The sequence below is a fragment of the Calonectris borealis genome, chromosome 6 (assembly GCF_964195595.1).
Source record: "Calonectris borealis chromosome 6, bCalBor7.hap1.2, whole genome shotgun sequence".
NCBI lineage: Eukaryota > Metazoa > Chordata > Aves > Procellariiformes > Procellariidae > Calonectris > Calonectris borealis.
The window spans coordinates 11,950,876-11,976,663 of NC_134317.1; the positions used below are offsets into that span (position 1 = coordinate 11,950,876).

General features: G+C 40.2%; 1 protein-coding gene across 1 annotated transcript in view; it reads right to left on the minus strand.

Annotated features, from left to right (window-relative positions):
• The window catches only part of KALRN (kalirin RhoGEF kinase), a 524,417-nt gene that overhangs the window by 241,372 nt on the left and 257,257 nt on the right, over positions 1-25,788 (minus strand). The window contains exon 9 of the mRNA XM_075152844.1: positions 22,797-23,027. Within this exon, the coding sequence (XP_075008945.1) occupies positions 22,797-23,027 (231 nt within the window). The remainder of the gene's footprint in view (positions 1-22,796; positions 23,028-25,788) is intronic.

Here is a 25,788-nt window from a genome sequence, read left to right on the forward strand (position 1 = left end):
CATCTATGCAGGTATTGATCAGGTTTCCAAATCCTTTAGTTTATAAGATTAGATATAAAATACCCTTTGAGGTGACAAAATTGTACATCCACTTAATAAATCAACACTTCGTGAGCATACAAGATAAAAAAAAAATTATACACCATCCACTAATGACACTAGCTGTAACATCCTAATTGACCACCTCTTTCCTATGCCATTTCTCTGCTTAGAGTGCCATGTCTCAGATTTCAGAGACCCTATCTGCTCTTTAAAAAGCTCTGGTTCAAATTGTTCTAAAAACTTGTTCTGCCATGATTCCCACAAGAAACAAATCACAACTTTTTAAAGAATAACTTGCTTAAAAGCATTTTCTGTGGCTCTGAAACCCATGTTAACATTATTGACCACTCCAGTCTTCAGTGCATTTGTTTTCACAACCATTCTATGAAATATATAAATGCTGTATTTTTGTTTTGCATTAGAAGAGGGAAAAAATTTTATATATATAAAGAGACTAAGTGAGTTGCTGAGGTGTCCCAGGAAGTTGGCAGAAGACAGGATGTTAGCATGAGGCTCTGATAATCTGATAACCTTATCAAAAGAATCCTTGGCATTTATATGAGCAGCTAATATGTTTTTTCTTATATAAAGCATTTGCCATTTAATAAGCTCACAATAATTTGCAGACATGGGGAAATACCACATCTTTGTTTCCATCATACAAGGCACAGAAAGTTTGCACTAAATGAGGAGCTGAGATATGGAATAACTGAGTGAGCAAAGCAACAGCAATAACACAGATCTGGATAGATACAAAACACGTACTCCCCGGTGAAAACAATGAGAAATGTTAAGCAATTAGTCTACAGCAAATGCAGGAACAACTCTGAAATGTCACCATAAAACCTGAAATCATCAGCACTTGTAAACATCTACCTGTCAGCATGTTTGGAGACATTCTCCCTCGCCCTGAAGAAAGGAAATGTCTTTAGAACTAGCATAACCGTGTAATAATTCAAGATAAACATTAACATTTTAATTGAGAGCAAGGACTGTATAACTTACTCTACTGCTGAAAATTAATGTCCTGAGATAGCTAGCCATTGAAGTTACAGTGACTTAGTTCAAATAATTTAATTACTCCTTAAAAACATAAACAGCTTGAAGATGCTGTTAAAAATTGAGTGTGTTCCAAATTACATTTTCAAATTTCCCAATTGTCTTTTATTGCCAAGCTATTTTTTCTTAAAACAGCTAGAAAAAGGCTATAAGTCATGAATTCTTTGAACTGAAAATACTATGCTACAGATAGATCCATCATCTGAGGTGTTTCTTGAAACAAAATATATTTTGTAACTTACAATATATTTTGTAAGTATATGCCAACTCTCTTTCCAGTATGCATTTATCACTCTACTTCCACTAGTTTGAAAGCTGCTCGAGACAGGGGCCAGGACCTGCCTCCTGCTTTGCAGCTCCTAGCGCAAAGCCTGATCCTGCTTGACTGCAATTTAAATACAGGCTAACTGCTGTGTGGACACACTTCCCACATAGGACAGCATTTTCCAATCCCGGCTTCTGTCCATCAGATAGTACGACATTAATAAAAACATAACTGAGTTCAAACTTCAAGGCACATCAACAAGCATGGGTAAAGCTGCCCCTGGAATTACCTAGGAAACTATATAACTCACAGACATCATCTGAAAGGACTGGAGGATAAATAAGTCTTGGTATTTTACCTTTACCTGTGGCAAATTCTCATCCCACACCTTACTGACCCAATCGCTATTGGTGAGTTGATTGGGGTAGCTGTTTCTGCTGTTCCTCCACCCAGTCCCATAAGATGTCCACAGGAGGAAATAAATGAGCTGCTCCTTTTACTCTGATGGTAGCTTGCATGGGACTCCAGAAAGTGTGCATGTGAGGCTAGGAGGTGAGAAGCAGGCTCCCTTTCTTTTCTGGATGGAGATTCATAATTCTGTGTTTAATTCCCAGCTAGGAAAAGTTTATAAAGCATCAGGCTCAAAAGCATGAAATGTTTGCTAGGAGCCTGTTAACAGAAGGAGAACATAAACCAAATGCTCAAGAAGCACATCTGATGTCAGCAACATTTATTGGAGGGAATGCTGCAGGATACACACACGTGTTAAAAAGATGTTAATGCCTCTTTTTTTTATTTCACCTAGTTTAAGATCAAAAGTGGTAGGAGCATTATCTTCTTTCTATCATGATGTGCATGTCCTGTCTCCTTATCTCCTCAGGGGCACAATTACATACCCAACAAAATAAGCAGCAAACCCAGGTCACCAAGAAAAGTAAATAAAACTCCAGTGCAATTACAGCAGGCTGAATGCGCTAGCTATTACAGTCATTATATGGCTGGATAACTGCAAGATTCAAAATGCTACCTGGAGGAAGAATAGCTGTAACTGTCCCTTTTGAATGATCTGTGTAACTGCAAAAAGGATAATAGTGGCAATTCAGACAGGTTTCATCTGAGCGCAGCATCAGGAAGCAGGTGCTTAGAAGAGAAACACTTCCAGAGGCCTCTCCACACTCCTTTTTGCTGATGATCAAACTCTGCCTATGGGAAGTGTAAGACCTATGGCAAACCTAAACTGGCAAAATAAATACTGTCCAGGTGAGGTCAGAGAAAAACGTACTTGAGAGTCCATTTGTAGTGAATGGTGATAGTTTGTATGGGACAAGGTAGGAAAACATGGGAAGAAAGAAATAGAAGAACAGTTTTAAAGGAAAAAGGTTGAAGAAGCAATCAGGCAATAATTAAGCAAAGTTCTGGGATGATAATTGCTCTTCCTCTAGGGTAATTTGTATGTTGGGAATATGGCAAGATGATTGCATTAGTGCAGTTAAGGTCAATTCTCTTAATAGCTTAAGTTAAAAAAAAAAGTTAATTTGATTTTTAAATAAAAAAAAGTGATGGGCACTATTTTTAAAGAGTAGACTTTTCAACGTAGCTCTTTGAAAATGAAGCCTCTTTCTGTATGTATCTTTCTGTCCCGGTTCCAGCTGGGACAGGGTTAACTTTCTTCCCAGTAGCCTGGGGGGTGTGCTGTGTTTTGGGTTCGGTGTGAAAGGAGCGTTGATGGCCCATTGATGCTTTGGGTGTTGCTGGGTGATGCTTGCACCGGGAGGGGGGAGCACAGCCGGGGTGGTGGACCCAGCTGGCCAACGGGGTATTCTATACCATGTGACATCATGCTCAGTATAAAAACCGGGGGGGGGGGGGGGGGGGGGGGGGCTCGCCCCCCCCCCCCCCCCCGTTCGTGACACGCGGTCGGCGAGCGGTTGTGTTGTGCATTGCCTGTTTTGTGTATTCTGTTGTTGTTCTCATTGTTATTATTACTGTTCTACTTAGTTTTATTTCAATTATTAAACTGTTTTTATCTCAACCCGGGAGCTTTCCTACTTGTGCCCTCCCGATTCTCTCCCCCATCCCACCGGGGGGGGGGGGGGGGTGATCGAGCGGCTGCGTGGCGTTTATTTTTGCTGGCTGGGGTTAAACCACGACACTTTCCTAATCAGTAAATGTGAAAACTAAGAAGCACCTCATAACTTTATCTGACTTTAAATGAAAATCTCCTTGGGAACCAACTCTTTCCTAGCAAGTCCCCATGTTCTGCTCTCGTTTTACATGAATACAAAATGTGAAAGGATTACTAAATTCATTACTTTAAGGACCCATATACGTTGTTGAAGTTAGTTGAAAAACTTCTGCACTTTCACATCTTTTAAAGTGTATTTCTTTTAGCAGCAATGAAGGAAGATGAAATGAGAATGACTTGGAGAAGAACACAGAGGCTTGCTCAAATATACCAGTCACTAAACCCTGCCCTTGTCCTACAGGAAGGAGATGAGAAGTGTAAGCTGGTGATTAAACCAGCATTAACAAGATGCAGCGTGTTGAGCCAGCAGTGACAGGGCACCCCAACTTCTGCATTTGACTCAGGCCCGTGTTGAACAGTTTCATTGCTCCTGAGCGAGATGACCCACTGAAGTGCTAATCTCTGTTACTCTAAGACCTACTGTTGTTGTCATAGTGACTCTTAAAACTAGGTTACTCTGAAAACTGAAAATAAATTATACCATTTTACACTTTAAGCAGCTAAGAGTCAGATCTTCATCTCAAAACGGTACAAACCTGGCGTAACTCAAAGGGGTTAGAGTAACTCTTTGGTAACTCTAGCAGAGTTGTAATAAATTCCAGAGCAATTCCAGTGAAGTACACCCAATTTATTCAGCTTTACATGAGGCCCCATTTCAAATAGGTGCATAAGCATTGCCTAACTTTAAACACATGGATAGAGCCTCCAAAATCTGCTAGGCTTATGCCAGTGAAAGGAAGCCAAACAGTATCAAGTTGCCACTATGTGCACTTTATTGCTTGCTCTTGAGATACTACGGGCTAACTAGAGTCCTGGTGTGATACTTCAAAACTTGTGGGTTTATAGTCTCATCACCATTTCCACTCACAAGAATCAAACCTTATCTTTACCTTTTCTGTAGCTGCTATTGTGAATGCTCAGTAACTCCAAGGCCTTACATGTCTGAAACCCCTATTCCAGAAACTCTGCCTTTGCCAACCATGCTTTTTGTAACCAGGAAGTGTAGTTAAAAGGTTCATGTTTCAGATTGTGCCTTCATAGATACTTTGCATCCAAAGTTTATTGTAAATGTTTTATTATACTGCACAGCAACAAAATCCGATCTTTTCGGTCAAAGCCCTTCAAAATTGTACAAGCCTAGTTAGTAACACTTACTGGCTGAACTAGAATTTGCAGATACAAGACAGAGAATCTCTTGGCAGAAGATAATTCATTTTCTTACAATAGAAGAACTAGAAGCTAAACATCATATATGCATTTATGAGCAACACAATTCAAAGTAGGTGTGTTCTCAGGATACCCACAAACCACTCCCTTCTTGGGAGGTAAAAGGAAAGGGTCTCTAAGCAATAAAGAGTGCACATTTGCCAGGGAGACCACTGAATCTCTGGGTGGAGACAGTAGCCAGTGTGGGAGTGCCCACTTCTCTCCATTGGAATTACATCTGCTCCTGGATAACGTTCTGTGCAGGCTGGCATGGGCAGCCCAAGCCCTAGCCTGCTACCAGGCCCTGCAGGAAAATTTGGTGTCAGCAACAGCACCAGGGTAGACGGAACAAATACTGAGAATCAGAAGAAAAACAAAACAAAAAATCCCCCACAACAACTCAAGGAGACTTAATAAATCCTAATCCTCTTTCATGAATAAAAGGCACACCAAGTCTGATTTAAATTAAAATATAGTTTCTTTGTTGTATTCCAAATCATTGCTGAAAATAGATTTCTTTTCCCTCCTATCCCTGGCCCTGTCACAGCAGGGTAATGTCAAGTAAAGGTCTAGCTGAGAAAATACACCAAAATACAAAGGAACTTATCCTCTGGCTTTTCCTGCTATTATTAATGGTTTATAATAGAACCCAAAACAAAACTCAGCCGTTCTCATTTGTGGTTTTTACCTCCTAATAAAAACTGTGCTCCCTTTTTCACTTCTTTCTTCATTATAATTTTAAGTTGGTGGCACAATGAAGTATTTTAAAAAACAGTTTTTTGAAGAATCACACCTCATGTTTAAACCAGGAACATTATCTTTGGCTCCCATGACATTATTTTTAATTTCAGAGACATCTATATTTGACTCTAAAACTCAGATCTTGTTCCCACTAAAATCCACAGCAAAGTTTCAGCCGACTTCCGTAAACATGGATCAAAGACCCCATGTTTGTAAAGTTAATAGGCAGGGGCTAGTTATGCATCCAGCAGAATCTAACCCTCTGGACACATCCTTGAACACCATGTTCTATTTCCCATTTAGCAACTCCTGAACAAATGTAGTTCATATGACAGCATGTTACAAGCTGCAAATAAGTGCACTCCTAATGTACAGATACAGCTCTGCTAATGCAGTTCAGTAGCGATGGAAGAGAACAGTGCCTTACTCTGTTCACTCTCTTTGGTTAAGCATGTCAAATTATGCAAGAGTTTTAAGAAAAAAGCAAAAAGCAACAAGGACTTCATATCAAAAGTAGAGTGGAATTCGAGTGATTTGGTTCAATGCCCAGCACTGCAGTTCAGCAAATGCCTCCATTCTCATTTCTAAAATGACATTAACCACACTTACAGTCAGAACAAGCAAGGCTGTCAAAGAAAGTGTTGGGAGTAAAAGCTGCCTTTTACATTAAGTTTTTGCAGCCTCTAGCAATATGTGGCTCCAAATGTGGTTGGGGATTCTAGGAATCTTTTCCAATACAGGAAGATACTGAAATGTCATAAATAGTAAACAACATCATGGCAGCTGTACAAAAGTGAGCAGACAATCCATTGAAAGGCAGGCCTTTAAAATCAGGTATAAGCTGCTCCAAATTCACTGAGGTATATATGCCTAATTGCTGAGCATATAGCTATAAATCCTGAAATAACATAGCTTGACCTGACCGTGTGGCGATGACTAATTCATCTTCAGAAAATAATATAGCCGGTCAACCAAGTTCTTCCGTATGTAATTGAGCTCAGATGGTCAGTCATCAGAGTCACTTTTTTCAAATTGGCTTGAGACCTAATCAGTGTATCCCACTATCACCAACCAAGCAATCTGAGGTTTTGGGATTGCGGGGTTTTTTTTGGTTTGGTGTTTTGTTTGTCATGTTCTTTTTGTTTCGTTTTGTTTTTTAAAAGAAGAGTTGCAATTGAATGAACAGAGCTACACTCATTAACACAGTCTGAGGATTGGACAAGAAAGATTAATTTTGATACTTCTCCAATCATTCTCAAGGAAGATCTCTCTTAAAACGCTACAATAGACAACCTTCCCTGAAGTCAGTCAAAAGTTTGTCACCTCCATTTTGCCCTTCCTTTTCACCACAACTCCTCCGTGTAGTATGTATGTACTCAGCTGTGCCTGGGTCTCTTTCAAAAGCCAGAGAACTAATGCAGCTGCTATTAAGTATGATTTTTTAATCACTCCCTGCTTTTCCCCTCTAATTGTAGTTATTCCAAATACCACCACATAATTAAAGAGGTCTTTTCAAAAAGAAAAAACATGCAGTCCTTTTTATCCTTGGAGGGAAAAGCAACCTTACAGACCTATCAGTATTTTGCTGCACAGTGCAACTAAAGTAATGAGGAAAATTAAATGCAGAGCCAATTATAACATTTAAAAAACTTCCTTTATTCCCTTGTCTACATTCAACCAAAAAAAGAAGCCCCCATGAAATCAGATTGTAGGTGTTTTTATGAGCTTCCTGGACATTATGTGAAAGTTTCACCTCTGCACAATTTCTCATTTTAACAACAAAAATCTAACCTCTGTAGTTAAAAAACCCACTAGTTTGCCAAAAGCAGAACATTCATGTTCTGTTCTTTGCAGCAGGGACAGCCTTGCAAAGCACAGCTGATACTAGTGAACACATCTGAGTAAATTATACAACTGCTGAGACATGTGGGTCCACCAATTTAGAAGAGTGTCAGAAAAATTTTCAATATGCAAAAATACACGCACATAAATTTCTTCAGACTCCTTACTGCTTCTAGCACCCACAGATATCCTACAAGCCCATCTGTAGGAGTTTGTCCAGACAAGACAGTCCCTGCAGCACGATCCTTGTCCATCAACAGCTTCTGCAGTGGAAATCACTACAGAATAACAACTCCCCCTGCCTACCTCCTTCTTAGCAGCTTCTATTGCAAAAGTATTCAAAAACAGTTAGTTGTGAAAGGGCTCCAAAGTTAACAGTATGGCTAAGTGAAGACATCCTAAATATCTCCCATGGCAATGGCCTGAGCACCAACAAGTGTTCTCAACTTTTCTAGCAGAGTCTCAGGAGTTCATCATGACTTGCTGATTCGGGCCTTAGCTTGCAGTAGCATTGCTCTTCCATTCCCCATCCCCCTCCAAGAGCTTTCACATTACTGTAGACCTATAGACCCGTACAATAGTCACAAACACTCTTGCCTGCTCCCAGATATGCCACCCTCCCATAATAGGCAACATGGCTGCTCACTTCATGTGATAATGAGGTGTGCACAGTCTCCCACACAGCTGCTCCAACTTAACGCCTTACTTTTTCACAGGCTTATATGGCAAAAATAACCTCGTGTCTGCTTTCTGCAGATGGCTATCATGCACTTGTATAGTTCTTCACATCTATAAACATATTATGATGGCTTAAAACTGACATACATTTGGAGAAGAGTGAGAACATGATGTGTTCTGGCCCCATCCACCTTCACTCCACAAAAAGAAAAGAACTGATCCCAGCCGTAGTCATTAGGGAGATGCAGGGTTTAGTCATGCCTCTCTATTGGGAACAGCACGTCCAATTCAGGGCTCTGGCAGAGTTGGCTGGGTGTAGGCTGGGTGTTTTGAGAGCAGTACTTGCCCATTTCCTCTGGGCATTGGCTGAGGTCACACAGCCTCAACCTGCTCCTTCGCTAAATGCTGTCATCTAGGATGCAAGCTCCCCAAAAAGGGAGTGGGAATACACATGCCTCTCTTACCCTGAGAAAGAACTTCTTTCAACTTAACATTGCTTTCTTTTGGTAAAGTTCCCATTTGTCAAATGTATCCCACTTATCTTTCATTTTCTTGATTAAATGTTTTACTTGATAAAATTTGGCAGCTGCCTCTTTAAAAACATTCCAAGTAAGAGAACAATAGACAGACAAATGAAGAACTAATGTTTCTTCCTCAATGCCTGGATTGTTACTAATGTTCCCAGAATATTGTTTTTAAGGAAATAAGAAAAAAAAAAATCTTCACGTTAAAAAACCTGTTGTATTCTTTAAATGCTGAACTTCTTTTAGAGCAAGTTTCAAAGCTGTGTGTGGGTGGAAAAGCTATAAATAACCACATTTGTGCATGTTCCTTCTGTACAAGACACAGAAAATGTGCTCTGCATCAGCATAGAAAGATGCTGCTGTGCTCTGCATGAGGCTTCTCAAGGCTGGCAGGTAGATTATTTCTTTTGCAGTTATACTGCTGGTGTTGCTGTTTGTGAGTCTTTTCTCCAAAACTTAGGAATCATACCTGACACTTAGCTGTAGTGTGATGAATTAGCAATACAACTAATCAGATCTGTCAGCCTCTTATCAATGGTACTATTCAGAAATACAGAAATATTTTCTTACCTAGGGCATATAGAAGATTTTGGTTGTTGCTGTCCACAGCACTAGTTAGAACAGTGATTTTGCTCCTTCTGAGACTAATACGCTTTCGCCAGGTCTCCATTTCTTGTCCCGTGTTTGTCCTTTCAGATCAGTTTTACAGGGTGCAACTGCCAGGTCTGTCAGGGCTGGGGCCAGCTCCAGTCTTAGGTCTAGCTCCCCCCTGATCTGGGCTGTTTGCTTGGACATAATCAGAGTTTTCTGAAAGAATATCTCAGGTCTCTCACAGCTCAAGTGGATGTGAAGAACATTGTGCCAGAGTGGGCACTGAAGCAAAGGCAACCTGAAAAAGCTCTTGATTTTTTTCTCAAGCAAACCTCCCTTTAATTTGTCACTATGGTTGTTTTCACCATTTTAGCTTATGCTCTGGAGCTCCCAGGAAGAGAAATACCTGAACATGCTCCATGTCTGGCCCAGCTTCTTTCTCATGATTCTTTCTCATCACGTAGGGGATCTCTACTCTTAAGCACCAACAGATGAAACAATATCCTAATTATCAGAAAGCTCTTGTATGCTGAGTTAACAGTGCTTAGCCTATGCTGTGACCATGTGTACTGGCAGCTTTTTTAATTCCTCAATTAATTACTTAGCATCTTGTGTTTCCCCCTACTTTTAGTAACTCTATTTTGCTTCTCTGGCATCAGACCAACAGAAAACCAGCATTTGTAGACCTGACAGTAAGTAGAGACACCTGCAGGACCCAGCTGATGTAGATTTCTGATTGGAAGCTCTGATTTAGACTTCTCAGGTGTTGACCTCCAAGTTGTTGTTACTAGTGACAGCTATCATCACAGCTAATCTTCGTGTTTGTGAACACAGCATCACAGTGATTTTCATGTTTGTGAGGAAAAGCATTCTGATGCTATAGAGACATTTGTGCACTTGAAAGTGTGGCCCTTCGTGGCTTGTGAAATATTTTCCTCAGTATTTGCTCAGTGGGACTGTCCAAAATGTAAAAGGTCCTCAAGAAATACAGCAACTGCACAGGAGGAAAAAAAGGAGCTACGTGAACTCTTTAGAAAAGTATGTTATCCTCAAGTATGTAAATAGAGCAATTGGTTTTAACTCTCCCAGTGATAGATGTGCCTATGGGCTTCAAAAGAGGAAACAAAACAAAACTAATAGAGAGTGGATAAAGATTCAGGAAAAAAAAGACTCTTCTTCACAGTTCCAACCCTGATCTGCTTTATGGCCCCTTTAAGTGCCTCAGTTTCCCTGTCTGTAAAATGAAGAAAGAAATCCACTGATAGATAAATGTGAGACTAAGATAATTATATCATTACTGCTACCATTAAATGTTCAGTGATAGCTACTAAACACTGAGGAAAAAAAAAAATCAAACAAAATAAACCCTGAACACATTTACTACATGCTTTTTCAGCTCCAGCTGTAACCAGAGCATAACTGTGTTAGTGTAGGCAAAAGTATAATAGTATAATGGTAAGTTGGGTAGGCACCTATCTTGAGAAATACACTCCTCATCTGCTCAGTAGGAAAAGAGCAACCTACATGGCTGGCTCCTAATTTCAGAGCTCTGGGTCACTGTCTGGAACTGCTACCACCGTTGCTCTCCTAATTTAGACATGAATTAAGACAGTACCGTCTACATTTTGATAGTATCAACCCACCTAAACTGTTACTAGATTAAACAAGATGTTTAAAGCAATTAACAATTAGAAAGGACTGATAGAATAAGGATGAGCTTTACAACAGAGTAGTCTTTAATGCAAGCACTATGCTCCAGGCCCCATAGAGGCACTCCCCACTGTGTTTGAGTTGTCTGCTTCACCACAGAGAAAACTGCAGATTGACCAGGATATTAAATAAAGCGCTGCTTTAGGTTACTATTGGGAGCAGACGATTTAATCATCTTGGTTTAACAAGGCTTATAATCACAGCACACAGAAAGACAGGTTTAGTAAGAGAACAAATCCCAACTGGGACAAATGGGTCTTGGTGCATAGTCTCATCCCAGTAACAGAAAAACTCACCAGGATGGTACAATGCTGCAGTAGTCTTAAACACCCCTGCCAGGGTCAGAGCCCCTTGGGGCTGAGCATCATGCCAATACCGACGAAAACATAACCTTCCCCCATGGGGCTCTGACCTGATTTGAGACTAGAGGCAAAACGCGGAAGTGCAAACCATGTGCGGTAGGACAACAAGGTTGAAAGAAGTGCCCTGAATGCCAGGAGCGGCTATTCTCCATCAGGGACTTTTCTAGGATCTCTTCTTTGTCTTTGAAATAAACAGCCTGATGTCTCAAACATTTTATCTCCCAGTTTAAGATACTCTATGTGTCAGGCTGTGCACAGGGAGAAAGGAATGCAGCTCAAGGCTGCGTTTGATCTCCTGGCAGGGCTCCTCTGCCACTGGCTCCTGCCCAGGGATTCAAACCTGCACCACAGCATTTCTCCTGCTGTAGGGCCACTGCAGCATCTCTTCTGCTTGCACTGCCTGTCTGTCAATCACTGCTCAGGCAAAGCAGCTGTGCTTGACACATGGTGTCCCAGGGCAGAGAAGTCACTGCTCAGTACTGCAAATAAGTGGGGAAAGGGCTAAGTTGCTGTGGTGTGTGAGAAGCTTTGCATGTAGCGTACAGACCCCATGCTGAGCTAGGCACTCAGTATGCAAGACACAGCAGAGCTGAAATAAAAAGCCCAGGACGTTTGCATGACTGTGTAATCTATCCATAACTGTATGGCTGATTTCTTCTGCATGTCACAGCAGAAATGGATCCTGTGAGGGTTTTGAAGGGTGAAAGGCCAATGACCTTACAGATTCACCAAAAGAGGCCATGGATAATGGCAATGAGAAGCTGTTTGTGGGGAGGCAAACAAATGGATGCTGAGCCCTGAGTCTCCTTGCATACTGGTAGACACAATGCAATATTAAACTAGAATATAAGTGCAAGCAGGAACAGACTTATGGAAAGCTTTTTCAGCAAGGAACAACCTTGAGCTGTTCAAGAGAGAAGAGGAGCCACCTAAAAGACTCCAGGAGTGAGAGTCATGGGCAAAGTGAGGGGCAGAAGTGGTTGGGGACTTCCCCTAAGAGCACCTTTTTAATGAAAAGTTTAATTTCTCCCAAACTGAAGTTTTCTGTGAAAAACTGCTTGCTTTCTTATGTTTTTGTCCTAGCTTGGTGGCTCCCCAGAATATGGCATCCCCTCATCCTGAAACTCCTTCTCTTCTGGTTTCCTGACACCTCATGCGCTTTGAAAACCTGAGGAGGTAAGCAAGCAGAAACAATACCCCAAAATACATTTTGATTGTTTAAAGTTACTTTTTGCTGGAGGGAGAGGGAAATTAAAAAAAAAAAAAAAAGTTTCATTTTGTGGTTCCCTCCCCCCCCAACTTTTCCTCCTTATTTGGGAAGGGAACTGTCTCAAGGTCAGAATGTTTTGTATGTTGCTGAAGCCAAAAATAAAAGTAATTTTCTCCATCCCTCAACACACATCCCATCCAAAAAAATCCAAAAGGCAGGAAAGAAACAACAAGTAAAGAACTATCAAAACAAAGGGAGGAGAAAAGTAAAAGACCAATGGACAGGCCTGAAATACGTTTGTTTTGCATGTTTTTACATTTGAAGGACATTTTTGTTAGAAGGGAACCATAGCATAACATAAAAGAAAGTTTATAGCTGTAATAGTATACAGGAGTTTGAGCCAACCAGCTCTGTCTAAATGTGCCTGAAGGGTCACCCCAGCCTAGGCAATACCTTCCAGAACTACAATCCAAAGATTACAACTTTAAAAAACAAGAAAGAAGCTTTGTGTAAGAGTTCCCTATGAGGAATATGAAACAAAAGAAGTTGCTTAAAAGTCTCCTGTGAGCTAAAACACTGTGTTTAGTCCTAAATAGTGCACAACCTCTCTTCCAAGGACAGAAATACCAGAACTTTTCAGTCAAGTTGGTTAGGTAGGGCAGCTACCGAAACAAGGTACAGTCAACAAGAGATGCTAACAGAGCAAAGAGCTGCTGCAGAACACAGCCGTACGGAGCAGAGCTAGTAAAAGCAGTCTGTGGCATGGAGTAAGGTAGAGCTGCTAGAAGGAGGAGAGCTAGTGGGAATGACTAGCGTGGAGAGGATCAGCTAGCAGAAACAGGTCATGGTGCCAGATCAGCTCAACCTAAATCGGGCCTTGCTACCCAGCAAGACATAATAATATCAAATCATAAGTGCAATTCATTACCAGAGGGGGAAGAGTAACCAACTGGCTGAGCAGCTGCTCCGTGGAGGAAAACACAGTGAAATTGTTATAGTTATACTTTAGGAACTAGCTATCATTACCCTCTTCGTTGTCTGGCTAGGTTTTTTCTCACTTTAATGAAAATACCTTTTGTTGGCCATCAGTCAAAAGCAATATGAAAGAGGATTAATCATTCTGAGTGACAGGCAGGATCATGAAAACGCTGTGAGGCCACGTGAGGAGATAATTGGGAGGAAAGATGAAGGGAAACAAACGAGGTAGAAAAGAATGACTATTTTGGACTCCTAAACCAATGCCTAAAATAGCATATTTATTTCTTAGCATAACAGACCCTTATTTCATTTTTACATAGTCCCAATAAATCCTATAAGACCTTTTCATAAGGGGTAAAACTGGAGTAGCAATGACTTTGAGGGTGTAGAGCAGGGATTTGTGAATCAGACATCCTGACATGAAGAGTTCTAGTCGTGAAGCTTTCAGTGACCTTTGGCAAGTCGCTCAACATCAACCTTTTAGAAAACCCATAATCCTGAGATGAAAGAAACCACAATAAGCAAGAACTACTACTGTTATTGTTACTTCTTAAAGTTACATGGGAGAAAGCCTTCTGGCATTCCAGCCTACATTTATTCAAAGACCTTATTTTTCTCCATGTCTTTGGTGATGATTACTCATTCTAGCAACTGCTTTCAAAAATACACATATTTCTGGAGAAAACTATTTCTCTTCCTTCACCACTGCAGCCCTACTATTTTTGTAGGTCTAATCAGTAACAGACAGGCCTGATTCTTTCTCCTCCTTTGCCACGACAATGACAGCCAACGATGCCTTTCAGAAACAATAAACTACACATCATATTTTCAGGGATGCTGACATGCAAACAATCCTGGGATAGAAATAGACAATGAGGATATGCTATATAAGGAGGACGATTCTGCTTAAGCATAACAGCAAATTTTAACAGTTTGCCTAGGACTGACTTCCTTGCAGTTTGCTGCAAAGCAAATCCTGGATCAGAAAGGCACTGAGTGGCCTGGCATGATGGCTAGAGGTGCTCCACACCACACAGGATTAGGCTCTTGCATCATCCTAATACATCTCACCCAACATCAGGTAATAAACTGAAAGTCTTGTCTGAAGATCCTACCTTATCATTATTTCCACGACAGTCAACAGTAAGAGAGGGAAGTATCCAGGGTACAATTCAGATCTTAGACAGACTGAGTCATTCTCTGAAGATGCCAGTATCTCTCCATTGACTATAAAAGGAGACTATACATTAGGCTCCTGACTTGGATGATTCAGTTACAGTCCTAAAGACAGGCAGGATAAATCCAGACCATGGATAGTTGCATCTACCTCCAGAGAACTAACTGTATCTTTATATCACCTCCATTTCTTCATACTATGCATTATGTCCTCTTCATCCACTATGAGGTAGATCCAAAACCTCAGAGAGTCAGTAGGATTTCAGAGGGTTTTCAGAACACCTTCTTAGAGGTTCCTAAGTTCTCAGTAAGAATCCAAATATTTGCAGTTCAGGAAATAGCAAAACAGACCATCTGATAGGTCTTGAAGGACAGACAGTGCTCTAAACAAGAAAACCACTTTTTGGGGCACAAAGGATTTTTTTTTTTTTCCAGTTCCTCTTCTCACTTCAATAGGTTCAGAGATCAAGCTGGCTGGTTCAGATTTCTTCAGATCCTATTTCCCAAGACAGCTGTGGAGCTCATCAAAGTGTTCTTTGCTCATACTGCTCGTACATCAACGCTAAGTAAACTTCAGTTGGTAACTGAAGCTGGCCCCTGAAGTTTGATATCCCTAGCACTACTGCTCTGTGTGTAAATTAAAAAGTGATCATTATTATTTTTTAATCAGTGACTCTTTAAAAGCACAAAGAACAATTGTCTGCTTGGCTTAATAAGTATATAAAGGAAGAAAGACACAAAGGTTGTTTCCAGATAATTTCAAGTTACACTTTAAATCAAATTATGAAGAGGATAGAGTATTGTTAATCAGCAACCCTTAAGGAATTTCCAGAATAAATACCGTTAAATGAAAATGAATAATTTAAACCTATACTTCTTTGTGAAGAGTGTTGGCACAAAAAAGACAAGGTAACACTAATCTATATTTAAAGAGCATTAGAACAGAGCTCCCTCTCTCTCATGTGAGTTTGAAGTATTTAAAGCAATTAACTTCTTAGGCTGATAGCCTGAGACATCTCTGAGGTGTTCTTATACCATACACGGATCACTGTTTACAGGGTGTAAATGTGACTGCTGGACAGAAACACAGAGCCTAGCTCCATACAGAGCCTAGCTCCAACAGCCATTGTCTGAACATGCTCAAATATCAAAGTGCCACATATTTGCACTCCTCACTTGAGAAGCTATTCTGTGGCCCTTCGAAGAGCAGATTTCTATGCCAGAATCACTGGTAAAGAGGAAAAATGCATGTTATTTCTTTCAGCTGTGCTCTTTTTCCAAGAACCTGTCCTGTTTGGTTTGGACAACCCTGAGCACACTGTCCATAAATGCTCCATGTCTTTGCAAGCTAAAGGAACTAGAGAAACATCTGTATGAAATCACCAGAAACTGAAGAAATATATGGGCAATATTCTCCTTCCTAGCATGGCTGCCTTGTGCAGTAAATCCAACACAATCTGGTCATTGAGTAATAAGGATTGTATAGCTGTGTGGGGTGCTCTTATTCTACTACTCTCTCTGTGGCCACCAGAGTTTAGAGATACATACATAGCCAGTAGAAATCATCTGAAACTCATGCATAATCCCATGCCACTGCGGGTTCAAATTAAGTATTGGCAGTCCTTTTTTAACAGTTCAAAATAAGCAACTAAGTCACTCGGCAACCCTCATGTTATTTAAATAATATGTCATTATTAATTAATTTCATAGTATCTGCAGGATACTAATTAGCACAAATATACCACCACTTTACTTTCAAACCAGTGTCAGTGTTGGTTAGTTGTTAGTCCTCTTCAGAAGATGAGTGGGACCACAAATCTCTTCATTGCCTAGACTTGCACTCACATGGTCTGAAAATGTGCCAGTTCCTTTGGCAGGAACAAAAGGAATGGAATGAAAACTGCTCTAAAGAAGCAGTTGCCAAGATGTTTTATTGCATGGTCTGTGACGAAGAGTGGATGGAAACAAACAAACAAAAAATCCTTTTACTACAAATGTACCATCCTTTACTGCATAAATAATAAAACAGACAAGTACTAAATAAGGGGCTGTTAGGGACATAACATGGGTTTGGAAACACGTGCACATCTTATTAAGTTAGTCCTTTAGAGCTATGCAGGTAAAAGTTGTGTGGTCAATACAGAAGAAAGTTGTATGGTCAATCAGAATTGTGTGGTGAGATATTTAGATCAGGTAATAAACCAGGTGTGGACACTCTGGCCTCAACAATTGCTGGAAGGACAGGATTAGTGAAAACAGAGGTATTTATCTCTCAGTCATGGATAACAAAAGGTTGTTTTCTCTCCTGTTACATCCCATTGCGAGAAGGTTGCCATGTAGTTTCACCAGTATTGACTCCCGAGTTCCTTTTTCATTAATTTTTGGGGACAATACAACCATAGTTAGAACCTCTACTCGCTGTCAAGTAATACTTCAACCTTATGGCTGGTAAGGTCACATATACCTTCTAAGCTCAGAGGAAGTACAGCAGTAATACTTTGAAAATGTAAACATTAAGTGCATCTCATTACTTGATAAATTTACCAAAGGGGCTGTGAAAATTCTCTAGGATGCTTTAAATTGTAATGTTTTAATTACTGATCTGTCAGTGGTAGCTATTTACAGGCTAAATCTGCTCAGATGGTGCACAGAGCATGTGATGTATTTTTGCAGGGTGCTGTGGCTTAACTCATATGGTAGTAAATATAATCTTGACTTGATTATAATGTTCTTTTTTCTTAGCTATTGTTCACAAATAAATCTCTTGTTTTATAAGACCCAGTGAAGGTATTATTGTAAACAAAGCATAAAAAGAGATATATAGTCTGATTTCTTCTGTCTTTGAAACAAACTAGACAAGTTGGAAAACTACAGAATTTTGGAGAACTCTTCATTGCCTTGAAGTGATCAAAACAACTGAGTGTATGCGTGCATGTGTGGGGGGATGTACAGACCTAATCCTCTAAAATCTTGTGTGAGAGCTAAATGAATCATGAACTGCCTCAAATATCCTAGCATTTTTCTGCAAATGGACTACGTAGATCACATGCATCACATGAAGTGTTCAGTATTCTCAGATAGTGTATGGAGACAGATAGACGTTGGCAGGACATTTTTCCGTACAAGTCAGGATGGAAAGGATGTCAGGATCATGCCCTGATCTGTTTTCTCGTCCAGTAAAAGCCAGACACATTACAAGTTAAAGTGCTTGGTTATGAAGAGACACAGCCTTTCCTCTGCAATACTTCGCAGTCTCCCACAACAATGGCAGCTGGTAAATGTAGTATCAGTATGGCCACATGGCCTTTTTATCCATCACCAGAGGCAGATGACCACACAAGGAAACCAAAGCTATGTCCATCAATGTATCTGGGCATGAAGCCAACAGAATGCAGATCCACAAATTTAGAGAAATCCAGGTGAACCTGACACTGGTCTAGCTTGACCTTTTCAATAACCAAGAGGATTTGAGACGTTACTAGAGCTGGTATGGCAACAGTCCTAGCTTTCTTAGTATGTGCCTACCCTCTTGCCAGTAAGAGTTTGTTAGTGTCATCTTGCTGTTTACCACTGGTCTTCAGCTGGCATGAGAAGCCCGTTCCATTTTGTCATGCAGAGCCACCCCAGCTAACTCAAGGCTTTGTACATAGCCAAGAAACGCCACCAGCACACACAGTACCTCTACATCCACCTATTTCCAACTCTTCCTTCACAGGCAACCATCACAACCAAAGGGAAGCAAGAAGGAAGCAGCACCAGCAGAGACTGTGAGAGAATCATGTGAACCTGTGGAGAAAAAGGCTGCCTGTGTCAGGCTAAGTGTTGGTGTGTATGTATGGAAATGATGGAAAGACTGAGAATTTTCATGAGAAGGAACGAAGCCTGCAGAATAAGAGTAGCAGTTTGACTATTCTGCCACGAAAGTGCTTTAAAATACCAAGTTCAAGGCTTGCACAGACCACTTCAATAATGCATCTGATGGCTCTCCATTTTCCTTCTACTTTAATCGGTATGCTTCAGGTTTTACAACTTCACTTGAATGAGTTTATGAAGTGAGAGAATTCAGACAAAATTCTTGCCCATATGAAACAAAGGGGATGGGGGAGGCAATGGGGTGAAGAATGGCATTATAAACTTACTTCAGCTGTTTCTAAGGCTGCTTGGTAACATCTGCTCATGGTACAACCATTATGCTACCCTTGCTGTTTCACAGTGTTCTGTTCACGGGGGCAAAGGGAACATATTAAAGTGGAGCAATGCATGCAGAGGCAGACAGGGTAAATCAGGATGTAACAGTGGAAAACAGTGGAAATTGGAGACAACATGAGAACAATTTCAAATCTCAACAGAAATGGAAATGGTGTTAATTTGCTGGTAAATAGTCTGCAGAAGGGGAAGACCCAGAGCAGGGAGGGGTAAAAAGGAAAAGCTACAAAAAATGAGCTGAAGCATCTGCAGCAATTGCAGAATATCAGTATGAATGTCAAAGGGATTTTTTTCCTCCTTTGCAGGACAGAATCTCAGCCCCTCCTCCCACAGCTGTGTTCTAAAAGGATCAAACAGCGCAGCTCTTCCCTATCCGAAACGATAGAGAACTTCTAAAAAACAACTGAAGCAATGAAGTATTTTACACACTTGGCAACCCAACATTCCTATAATGATCCTAAATAATTTTGGTGTTAAAAGAGTTCCTTGACAGTTCCTGACGGCATAGAGCCTCATAACAGCTCACAAATTGTCTTATCTGCTATCCCTTTGGTGTGAATGGTGCTCCATTTCCTGTGAAGGCTGCAAATGCAGTTTCATGCCATTTATTTTCCTTCCTTCTTTAAAATGCTATATATTCATAACTCATTGTCCTTAGCACACCATTATTTACCTTGGTTCACATGTGCAAATTGATATAATTGTATTAATACATAGATGTAATAGCAAATAATCTTGTAAAATGTCTGATGGTGTGAGGTAGTGATTACTTCTAATGACATTTTATAGCATAACATTTCTTACATCAATATTGTAACTTGGCAATCCACAGTGTTTATTTAAACTTTTTTTTTCCTACAGCACAACTTGTATTTTGGCTGTAACACGACTGTAAGGATGCCTGACTTTCTCTCTCAGAATAAAAATTACTTTTATTTCTTTTAATCCATCATTTTCAAAGTTTTCAGGTTTTGTGCAGTTCAAACTGAAACCTAGCTAGAATCAAAAGGATTTCCTTGACAGTGGGAAACTATCTGAGAACACAGCCCTGACCTGCCAGTAATGCATACAGCATGTATTCTGGCCTTGCAAATGGTGCAGAATACACCAGGAATGATATGAATGAGCGCTGTTTAACACAGCTTAACCCTTAAGTCCGGTCAAAAAGGCACACACTTGGCCTACATAAAGCCTTCATCCAGTTAACCAGTTTTGCAAGACCTCCCTATCAACACTCGATATTGCATGCCTAAATACTTGATCCTTTTGGCAAGACTAACTAGAGTAGTCAGGTGAGGAATAACTGAACTCTCAAGATTCATAAGAATCTCTTCTTGGAGATGTGTCTTTACCAAAAGCTATTAACACCGTTAATGGCAGACTGAGAGGATGCAAAATAATCCTGGAGTCTGTATTAAGAACATGCAACACAACAAAACCTGTCTCTATTCACATCTGTTTTTAAGACAAGATCAATACACAACAGCTGACATGAAGAGAAAGGTATAGATGAACAAGTGAGGGAGTATAAGTTCTGACTCGGAGAACATCTTTCACCAGAATTTTTACTGCACTGGCCAACAGCTGGAGAGGGTGAGCCACAGGACATCCTGATAGGGAAAACTACATCTGTGAGAACACGCTTAATTTTGAGCTGGGTGGAAAGGGAAAAGGAGCATCTTCCTTAGAGGAACTACACTGTATCATTACTTGTCTAGAAGACAGCAAAGTCTAATAAACTCGGGGCTCTCCTATCAGGATTTGTTCTCCCACATCTTTTCTTTTTAGACTTGAACGAGGAAGAAATTAGTTAAAGGTTATTGAATTTTGACAAGGCAACAAATTACTATAGACAAATGTTACTTACGATTAGTGACAACATACAGGTAGACAGCTTCACCTGCCAACTGATGGACATTTAACAAAATAAGCATAATAGGAATTGCACGACAGATATATAGGAGGTGATTATTTTCAAAAAAAAATCCATCAACATACTCAGATATCTTCTTCCTCCTCATGGAATCTACGCTTCCTATTCCTGTTTAGCTGATAATTTCATTTATGAGTTACAAAGCATTTATCTTGAATAGTACAGATGTTTAGTGAACAGAATGATTCATCTCTTCCTCTCTACTTTCTAAGTAGGACAAAGAGATGCCTCCAGTAAGTGTGTGTTAGGACAGAAACATGTCTGTCATTAAGTTGCTGCTTTCCAGATAATAACTACCCATTAAGAGAAAAATTTGGAAAGATTGCTGCCAACAGAACTCACACAGAGTGATGTTCTCTAAAGTAATTGTACTCCAGTGACTCTTACTGCTTGTTTCTTTTCCTCTCACCAAAAGTCACAGTACATACAAAAGACCTGTTCCTTTTGAAAACCAGTGACACAGCCTCATTGCCTTGCATATGTGCGAAGTAAAAGTCTGAATGGGTTTCATGAATGAACCTCATAAACACTTCTACTGATTTCAGAAGATATAAGAGGGAAAGTTTGGGGTTGGAAGGATTGAACAAAAGTGTAAATCACCCTAGGGGATGAAGAATACCTAAGATAATATGGATTCTTATTGACATTATATACCACAATTGGAAAAAGCATAACAACATCAGAATTTACAACCATTGATTTTTGAGATTTTAACACCCAAATTGTATTAACTTCATATAGTTTGCAGAGAGTATTCTAACTGAATTCCAAGTACATGCTCTAATTAATATATAGCTTATGAATTTCACTGCCATGCAGTATGTTTGCTGACACGTAATAGAAGTGAAGTTGCTTAAATTAAGCATCTGTTATATTCAATCCCAGTTTTAGTTATATACATGGCATGAATATTTGTGTGATTTTATAGGAAAAACTGAGCAGGTAGAAATTCTAGCAAACTTCTCAAGACTGCCAAAGAAATGGTCATACATATTTGCAAAGGATATCTACAGATGCAGCTCTGTCTGTGCTAGTGCACTTCAACTATGGCACTAACAGGACCACAAATTTCAATGTTGAATAAAAGTTGCCTGTCTCCTGTCCTTGCTGGTTCACGTCTATTTTGCATGTGACAGCTTTGTTGCTCCGTCTCCACCTCATTTTTCACTTGGAGGAAGGCAATGACATAAAGAACCCCAGGGACATTAGAATGCTCCATAAACATGATTAGAGCATTCAGCCTCTTCATTTAAAGCAAGTACCATATTGCTACCAACATCTGCTTCAGGCTGTAATGGGGCCCTTAAACAAACCACATCATTCTGAATGAGCAGAGTCCTGTAACATCTGTTGATTGTGCTTGCATATTTGGCAGCTACAAACATAGCATCTCATACTTACTGTCAGTTACACTGTTGTGCTGGTATTCAAACAGATTCCTTTGGGACAGAAAAGTTATGCACCTGGAGCCTGAGTTCTCAGAGGTGAGCCTGTACCGTATAAACTCTATTTCTTTGAGGTGGGCTCTGCACGTTGGGTTGTGCAGTTCTTTTGAGCCAGCAAACTCATAGCACAGGTATGTGGACTCCAGAAGTGGTAATAATGCAAAGATCATCTAAACACCACCACTAAAAGGTCTGTATCTGTATTGTTTCCACATAGGAAGGCGAAATACACCACAGTTCAATTGCTTTTTACACTTGAAATTCTTTTTTCTGTTAAACATCACTTTCTCAAGAAGAGTAGAGTACCTACAGCTAATTGCTCACTTGTGAAAAATTAACCACTGCAAATAGTGTCACATTTTTGTGGGAAATGGACTGATCAATAATCAATGTACTGACTGATGATTTCCAACATGAAACTGAAAGGTACTGAAAGGCGCATTAGTATTTTAGCATATTTCTAGCATAGATAGAGCTGCGTGCAAAGTCTTGGTTATGGCAATATCCTCTAGATGAGTCACCAAACAATCTTTATAGCTGCAAAGAAAGGACCATTCTTTATCTCCTTTAGTAATGATATTACCTGTTGAACATCCTGCTGGAAAACGCAGAGCTGCAGCCTTTGATGTAGCCGGACCTTTCTGTGTTGCCAGATGCTCTCTAGGCGCCGCTGGTGATGCAGGACTTCATGTACCACATCCAACACCTGGTGAACAGCCTTGGAGTAGTTTGCAGTAGCAGTGAGGGATTCAGAATTCCCAGGGCTCAAGGGACGCTGTAGGACATCCAGCAAGGCTTTGCCATCCTGGCTCACCTGAGTGAAAAAATAGGTCTACTTCACTGCACTGATACTTAAACATCCAATAGCTGGCAGAGAACAGTCCAGCTGATTCTTCTTCCCCTGTGCGTTTTCCTTATTTTAGTCAAAAAGGAAGAAAGACCTCATAACATCTCTTTTTGACTTGTACTTACACATTCAGCACTTGCCTTTGCTTCCTAGTGGGCCTGCTGTGTCACTCAGTAGGAGCACAGATACTGCACTGCTGGGACTGCATATATAGAGACAGCAATCCCAAGACTATATTATGTTCTGACACTCGGGCACTGAAAATTCTTGACATATACTAGTTGATGACAGGTGGCATTTGCAATAGCGGGCCTATTTTTCTGAGGAGGTGGCATTTTAAGAAAACCACAGATGGCAGAGTCATTCATATTCTGTATGATAAGGGAGAGTCCTTTCTTTGTAGGATTACTAAGTATGTATATACGTTGAGAAATGTGACATTTCGATACTGTATTTCATTCAGTGGCAGTGAAAAATAAATTAGTATATGATAGTGATTCTTTTCTTCCCCAGGAACAGCTCAGAGGGACAGTCTCCATTTTCAATGGGCTACAAAGTTTGTTGGCAAATGCAAAGCCCTCTGCACAAGTGTAACCTTTTTTGAGCATATTAAAACACATTTGCAGATGCAGAGACATTTGGGCATTAAAAAAAAAACAGAATGCCAGATTTTTTAACGCCAGATTTTTTCCTGGAACATTCCTGGAGCATTTTCGTATTGCAGGGGCAAAATGAAAAATGGAACCATAAAAACCAGACTGCTATTAACAAGTGTGTGCATGCACTGGTTCTCTAAAAATGGCTTTTTGAAATATTTTTCAGTTGCAGATTGCAAAGTTAAAATATTTTGTTCAACAGAAATGGTAAATGAGGACACTATTGGAATCCCCCTCCTCTTCCCAGCCCACTTTTCTCTTTTCCCTCTGAAACAAAGTGCAGTGAAAATGACAAGATTTTCTGAAAAGTGTTTTTATTTCTATGCAATCACAATCACCAACCTTGCTAGAGATGGCTTAATGAATGTTTTTCATCCAGTTTAAATTTTGAACATTATCAGTCAAACTTAAAACACATGTCAAGGATTTCCAAGTCTCATATATTTCTGTATTATAAGTTGCTTGTTCAAATGTAGCAAATATCTTTTAATACCCAAACCTGTCTCTTTTGGCAAGCCATGCCATGTCCCAGTCTGTTGTAGCAGTGTGTATCTAGTGCATTTTCAGAGAAATCAAGAGAGCCTTTGAGATTTATACTGGCAAAAGTGGGAGTCAAAACTCATCACATTATGTGACTATTAGGTGGGCTTAGGCAGATCCTTGGAGATTTTTTAAATATTCAGGGCAATTTGGAATTAGATCAGGAAATAACTGGCGAGTCCATAGGGAGTGGCTTTCCATACTCAAATTCAGTTGCTGCTGAAGACCAGCTGGAACAATTTGCACATGCTGGAGCCTGCTGGGGTCACAGAGGGAAAGATTGTACTCACCAACAGCAGTGGATAGTGGCAGTATGAGGGAGGATTTTAGGAGGGAACACTGAGGCACAGGTGTTACCTTGGCAACATTATGGAGGTGGCAATAGCTGCTAGGCAGGAAGAAGCAGCTTCTAGACAGGGAAGGAGGCAAGGCATACTACATCCTATTTTATGTGTGGGAAGATAATTAGCAACAATTTAATCACTGGGAACAGGAAACCAAGGCTATGCATATGCTTGGGAGCAGCTTATTAGACCAGAAACTCACTCTTTGCACTGGCTAAATTCACCGTGTGAATTCACTATGTTCCTGTTACTGGCCTTTGGGCTTACAGTTGGTCTGAATCTGTCCCTGGGTGGTGTTACAATGCTTTTAGTATAGTCCCTGCTGATTTACACCGACAGAAATCACAGCTGAATCAGGACTAACAATAAAGGTTCAAAAGTTTACCACTAAGAGATATGTGATTGCACAGACAATATGACAGACATTCTTTACTCAGGACAACTTTCCTGGAAACTTTGTGCCATAATATAGATCTATTCATACCTACACCATCTCCCAAGTGCAGGCCCTGCATGTCAGTTTTTTACCTCCCAGAGGTATAATCCTGCAATTCTTCCATGTTGAGGGGTCAGATCCTTGGGTGAAATATTCTGTATACTAATCATGACTGATCAAAACATCAGACTAAATTCAGTCATCTTACAAAAAAGTGCTCTTCCAGAGCTGACTAGTGCGTGAATATGGCCAAGGCCTTTACAATAAAAAGTCTCAGTGGCAGGAGCAAGCAGAACAAAAAGATCGTTTCAAAGGCAACAGCTTATATGCCCCTGCTTCATCCTAAGCTGACAGGACAATGTTCTCCCAGATTTGTGGTGTGAAGTAAAGAGCAAATACACTTCTGCATTCTCTCTTACTCCTTTTTCTTCTATAGGATTTAGGCTTTTATCTATTGTACAATAATTTGTTCCTGTTTGTCTAAAAAGCCTCAGAGATTACAAGTTATGATTTTTCCCTGATGGGCATAGACTTCCAGTTATTCTCTGCACAGCCAGAGATAAACACCAGACTTCAAGTGCTTGTGTTGTCCTGCTAATAATCATTAACACAAATTAGAGGCTATTAAAAGTGTTCTCCTGCTCTCCAATTTACATGCTTGTCTGGTCATGCTGGAGTAAATATATGGCAAGCAGCACAGTGACAATCAGGTAACCAGTGGTACTCAGTATTCACAAGGATTACATACATAT